Raw genomic sequence first — 6,824 nt, 5'->3', positions numbered from 1 at the left:
TTTTGCAAAATTAATATATATATATATATATATATGTACGGTATCGAAATGTTTGCAAATGGTTTTAATTCCCGGGATCCATGTGAGTGGAGAGTGCGGCACTATTCCTTGCAGCCGAGGGAGAGGTCCTCTCTTGTCGGGCAGTGCTTGGTCATTAAGGGCTGAGAGGTTAAGTGTAAGACCATTTAGGATAATACCTGATGGGCTAATCTTGCACCTGCCCATTGTCCCTGGGTTTTTATAAGATGGCATGGCCCAGGGACCACTTAATGTAAGGGTTGGGCCCATAGGGTCCATGTGATGGACTTAGGGGTTCACTGAGCTTTTCGGTGAATTCGGCTGGGCCTTGTAATAAAGGTTGGGCCAAACCCATGTGGCTGGTGTGTAGATCAATGCTTGGGTCCCATGCCATACAAAGAAGCCCAACTGGGCAGCAGATTGGAGACTAGTTAAACACTGAACACTTAATGGGCCAAAAGCCCATTTCGAGCTGGGCTGATATGATCACCCATCTATGGGGCAAATCCGAGATTAATGTTAGTAAAAGGATAAGGCCTTTAACCTTATACACTCTGAGAGACCAAATTCAAAACAATTTGAATCTGGTAAACTCCTGATAAGATCAGGAGTAAGCTAACTTAATCTGCAGATAGGATTAAGATAATCCCATATCCAAATACTGATTTGGATTGGGATAAATCCAAAAATAGGTGGTTTCTTAATCAAGAAGAAAAGAGGAGAAACCCTAAGAGAAATATATCAGATTTCGAACCAAGGGTTTTGTGGTGCAAGAAATTATCTTGCAAAAGGAGATTAGATCTCATACAGACTCCAGAGAGAAGAGAAGCAGTTCAGCCATCTTCGTCCCAGGAGTTCTCCTCCAGCCGTCGCCATTTCCCTCTTGCATGATCTGATCTTTGCAGCAATAGGGAGTCAAGAAATCAGTTCTTGACATCAGTCTTGCGAAAAGGACTGAGAAAGATTTAGTGTTCAGAGTTTCCAGAGGATTCTTGCGAAGGATCCAGTGTGTAGGATGCACCCTGCTGGTTTCGTTCCATCCACAGCTGTGTCATCTTCAGCAGGAGCGGATCTTGATTTCTTCTTTGGGTGTGAACACCAACTATGGGAGATACTGCTTCTCCTAATCAGGTAAATTCTTCCCTTTTGCTTCTGGTTCAAATCTGGTTCGATTATGGTTCAAGTAGGATCCTTGAATATAGTATTCTAAATTTAGGGAATATGATTCCCAGTTGGAAGAAGGTAGGAAAATTTTTGAAATTTGCCCACCCATTCCGCAACCTTATTGGCGTCCATTAGATGGATCCTACCATTCTTTCACAGACATCATTGAAGAGCGAAGGCCAATAAAAACTGCTTTGGAGAATTTTTGAAGCAGTTCTTGATCCTCCATGGTGACCTCCTGCTTCTTTGTCATGGTAGAAATTTATAACACTTCGCAATTCTTCCTCAGAAATACATCTCCTTATCATTCCGTCCTCGTAGATTTTGTACAAGTAAGGTTCATCCCACAAATAATGCCTCACATCAGAGAAAAATTTCTTTCTCTGTTGAAATGTCAAGTGAAGTGGTACCACCTTTCCTACCAAGAAATTAGCAAAATCAGCAAACCAAGGTTCATTGTTTCTACTAATCGCATACAATTGCTCATCTAGGAATTCATCATCCAATGCTGAATTATTAATGTTTTCAACATAATTTTCATCAAGCCTTGATAAATGATCAGCTACTGTATTTTCACTACCCTTCTTATCCTTAATTTCTAGATCGAATTCTTTCAAAAGCAGAATCCATCGCAGCAACCTAGGCTTTGCATCTTTTTTAGCAAGTAGATATCTCAAGGCAGTATGGTCAGTGAACACGATGACTTTAGATAAGAGCAAATAGGATCTGAACTTTTCAATAGCAAATACCATTGCAAGTAGTTCCTTTTCGATAGTGGAATAATTTTTTTATGCTTCATTCATGGTCCTACTTGCATAATAAATGGTATGAAATTTCTTATCTTTTCTTTGCTCTAAAACTGCGCCAAAGGTATCATTATTTGCATCACACATGATTTCGAAGGGTAGTTCCCATACAAGGGCTGACACGATAGGGGATTGAATCAATTTTTCCTTAAGAGTGTTGAATGCATGCAAACAAGTATCATCGAATTCAAAAGGTACATCTTTAACTAGCAGCTTTGTCAAAGGTTTGGCTATTTTAGAAAAATCCTTAATGAATCGCCTGTAAAAACCTACATACCCAAGAAAATCTCTAACATCCTTTAATGATTGAGGTGGAGGAAACTTTTCAATCAGTTCTACCTTAGCTTTATCCACTTTGATGCCCATGGATGACACTTTATGCCCTAAAACTATTCCTTCCTTAACCAAGAAATGACATTTTTCCCAGCTCAAAACAAGGTTAGATTCCTCACACCTTTGAAGGTGTTCACACCCAAGGAGATCACCAAAGGCTGCTCCCACTGAAGATGACACAGCGTAGGGTGGAGTAGAATCAGTAGGGTGGTTCTTCAGCAAGAACCTAATTCTTCACCAAGAATCTGATGGAGGGCGAGTGAGCACGACATCAAATAAGTTTTTCTCCAAAAACTGATATCAAGAAACTTTCTTTATTGCTTCTACAAGTGGAGATTGAACTGGCAATGGCAGCAGCAACAGGAGGAGGCAAGAGCAAAAGATGGCGTCAGTCCAACTGCAGCTTTGATTTCCATCAGAGAAAGTGCATCCCCGACCATTCACTTTATCCGACAAAGGGGCTGATCATAGAAAGAATGGTAAGAACCATCATATGGACGCCAAAAAGGTGGCGGAATGGGTGGGCGAATTTCAAAAATTTCTTGCCATTCTTCCAACTGAGAATCATATTCCCTGAATTTTCCAAGATTTATCTTGAATCAAAACCAAACCAGGTCTGAACCAAAAGAAAAGGAAGAGATATACCTGATCCGGAGAAGCAGTATCTCCCAACGTCGGTGTTCACGCCCAAAGAAAATCCCAAGAACTGCTCCCACTAAAGATGACACAGTGATGATGGAACAGAACCAGTTGTGTTCGTCCCACGAACCAGGTTCTTCTGAAGAACTCGATGGAAGCAGTGAGCACCACACACAATCAAGAACTTTCTTTGATCTTCCCTCACAGAGAACTCGAACTGGCAGTAAACGGCGGCGGCTGCTAAAGGAGAAGGCTAGAGAAGAAGATGGCGAACTGCTTTTTCCTCTCTAGGGTTTCTCTGAGATCCAATCTCTAGTTGCAGTGCAATCTGTGAAATCCTTAGTGTTTGAATTCTTGTAATTCGAATTAGGGTTTCTCCTCTTTTTCTTTGTGATTAAGAAACCTCCTAATCTTAATAGGAGCTATCCTAATCCAAATCTGTATTTGGATAAGGAGTCTTCTTAATCCTATCTATAGATTAGATCAGCCCACTCCTGATCTTATCAGAAGATTACCATATTCAAATCCTAATTTGAATTTGGTCTCCATGAGTGGATAGGGATAAGATGCAATCCTTTTTGGCTTGACCTAATCTCAGTTCTGCCCCTTTAAGTGACTGATCAAATCAGCCCAGTTCGGAATGGGCTTTAGGCTCAATATGTATTAAGTGCTCAATAGGCTTCCAAACTGCTGCCTAGTTGGGCTTCTTTGTATGGCGTGGGACCCAAGCATTGATCTACACATCAGCCACATGTGTTCGGCCCAGCCTTTGTTACAAGGCATAGCCGAATTCATTGGAAAGCCTAGTGAACCCCTTGAGCCCATCGCATGGACTCTATGGGCCCAACACTTACACTAAGTGGTCCCTGGGTCAAGCCATCTTATAAAAACACAGGGACCGTGGGCAGATGCAAGATTAGCCCATCAGGTATTACCCTCAATGGTCTTACACTTAACCTCTCAGCCCATAATGATCAAACACTACCCGACAAGAGAGGACCTCTCCCTTGGCTGCAAAGAACAGTGTTGCACTCTCTTCTCACATGGATCCCAGGAATTAAAACCATTTTGCAAACAATTTGAAACCATAATATATATATTTATATCCGTATATAAAATATATTTTGCAAAACAATTTTCAACGATTGAAATCGGTTGCCAGTAGTCTTGGTTTCCATCAGAGAGAGTGCATCCCCGATCAGTGCCTTTGTCCGACAAAGGGGCTGATCCTATCACTATGATCACCCACTCAGATGAATTCTCAGACTGTCCCAACATACCTAAGTTTTGACCCCCTCTAAGGATCTCACTGATTGGCATATCAAAGACAACCCAATCCGACACCTAGTGTAGTATCATAATCGAGTCTAGGGGTCAGGTGTAACTTTCCAGTTTTGCCGACTAATCTCGAAGGTCCAGGGCAATACTGGAAATCTGGTCTGATTCATGGTTTCAAGTAATCCTACACTGCATGTGCTTTGGGTCTCACCCTGGCAGCTGAGACAGGCCACCCCAACACATGGCAGCACACCAGTGTCAGCCTTAGCAGGATAAATCTCCCCAAACTTATCCAACGACTGTGAACATTCTAAACTAACACGAGTCTCATCAAGTGTCTAGTTTAAGGGTATTACACAGAAACACACCACAAGAACATGAATCAAATATGTACTTTAATCATTTACAATAAATGTCATAAGTACATTGATCTGATTGAAGCTAAGGGCATACAATTGTCTAACAACTCCTTCAACCCTAAACCAGACCAGATCTGAAACCAAAAGATAGGAGAGGGATATACCTGATACAGAGTAGTAGTAACTCTCAATGAAGGTGTTCACACCCAAGGAGATCACCAAAGACTGCTCCCACTGAAGATGACACAGCGTAGGGTGGAGCAGAATCAGTAGGGTGGTTCTTCAGCAAGAACCTGATTCTTCACCAAGAATCTGATGGAGGGCGAGTGAGCACGACTTCATATCAGTTTTTCTCCAAAAAATGATATCAAGAAACTTTCTTGATTGCTCCTATAGGTAGAGATTGAACTGGCAATGGCAACAGCAACAGGAGGAGGCAAGAGCAGAAGATGGCGTCAGTCCAACTGCAGCTTTGATTTCTATCAAAGAGAGTGCATCCCCGATCATTCACTTTGTCTGAAAAAGGGGCTGATCACTGAAAGAATGGTAATATCCATCATATGGACGCCAAAAAGGTTGCAGAATGGGTGGGCGAATTTCAAAAATTTCTTGCCATTCTTCCAACTGGGAATCATATTCCCTGAATTTTCCAAGATTTATCTTGAATCAAAACCAAACCAGTTCTGAACCAAAAGAAAGGGAAGGGATGCACCAGATCTGGAGAAGCAGTCTCTCCCAACGCCGGTGTTCACGTCCAAAGAAAATCCCAAGAACTACTCCCACTGAAGATGACACAGTGATGATGGAACAGAACCAGTTGTGTTCGTCCCACGAACCAGGTTCTTCTGAAGAACTCGATGGAAGCAGTGAGCACCACACACAATCAAGAACTTTCTTTGATCTTCCCTCACAGAGAACTCGAACTGGCAGTAAACGGCGGCGGCTGCTAAAGGAGAAGGCTAGAGAAGAAGATGGCGAATTGCTTTTCCCTCTCTAGGGTTTCTCTGAGATCCAATCTCTAGTTGTAGTGCAATCTGTGAAATCCTTAGTGTTCGAATTCTTGTAATTCGAATTAGGGTTTCTCCTCTTTTTCTTTGTGATTAAGAAACCTCCTAATCTTAATAGGAGTTATCCTAATCCAAATCTATATTTGGATAAGGAGTTTTCTTAATCCTATCTATAGATTAGATCAACCCACTCCTGATCTTATTAGAAGATTACCACATTCAAATCCTAATTTGAATTTGGTCTCCATGAGTGGATAGGGTTAAGATGCAATCCTTTTTGGCTTGACCTAATCTCAGTTCTGCCCCTTTAAGTGACTGATCAAATCAGCCTAGTTCGAAATGGGCTTTAGGCCCAATATGTATTAAGTGCTCAATAGGCTTCCAAACTGCTGCCTAGTTGGGCTTCTTTGTATGGCGTGGGACCCAAGCATTGATCTACACATCAGCCACATGTGTTCGGCCCAGCCTTTGTTACAAGGCATAGCCAAATTCACTAGAAAGCCTAGTGAACCCCTTGAGCCCATCACATGGACTCTATGGGCCCAACACTTACGCTAAGTGGTCCCTATGTCAAGCCATCTTATAAAAACCCAGGGACTGTGGGCAGATGCAAGATTAGCCCATCAGGTATAACCCTAAATGGCCTTACACTTAACCTCTCAGCCCATAATGATCAAACATTGCCCGACAAGAGAGGACCTCTCCCTCGGCTGCAAGGAACAGTGTTGCACTCTCCGCTCACATTGATCCTGGAAATTAAAACCATTTGCAAACATTTTGAAACCGTATATATATATATATATATATATATATATCTTATATATAAATTTTGCAAAACAAAATTCCAATGATTGAAATCAACTGCCGACAGTTTGGTTTCCATCAGAGAGAGTGCATCCCCGATCATTACCTTTGTTCGACAAAGGGGCTGATCCTGTCACTATGATCACCCACTCAGATGAATTCTCAGACTGTCCCAACATACTCAGGTTTTGACCCCCGCTAAGGATCTCACTCATTGGCATATCAAAGACAACCCAATCTGACACCTAGTGCAGTATCATAATCGAGTCTAGGGGTCAGGTGGAACTTTCCAGTTTTGCCCATCAATCTCCAAGGTCCAGGGCAATACTGGAAATCTGGTCCGGTTCAAAGATTCAAATAATCCTACACTGATGTGCCATGGGTCTCACCCTGGCGGCTGAGAGGCCACCCCAACA

At 42.1% G+C, this 6,824-nt stretch overlaps 1 protein-coding gene across 1 annotated transcript; it reads right to left on the bottom strand.

Annotated features, from left to right (window-relative positions):
• Positions 1-1,313: 1,313 nt before the first annotated feature.
• Positions 1,314-1,934, bottom strand: LOC148803852 (uncharacterized). Its single transcript, XM_088898146.1, has one exon. The coding sequence runs from the start codon at positions 1,932-1,934 to the stop codon at positions 1,314-1,316; it is 621 nt and encodes a 206-aa protein (XP_088754272.1).
• Positions 1,935-6,824: the final 4,890 nt, after the last annotated feature.

This window comes from Nelumbo nucifera, chromosome 1, assembly GCF_055504915.1.
Source record: "Nelumbo nucifera cultivar China Antique chromosome 1, China Antique-T2T, whole genome shotgun sequence".
In the NCBI taxonomy this organism is placed as follows: Eukaryota; Viridiplantae; Streptophyta; class Magnoliopsida; order Proteales; family Nelumbonaceae; genus Nelumbo; species Nelumbo nucifera.
This window is presented reverse-complemented; position numbering and strand designations above follow the sequence as displayed.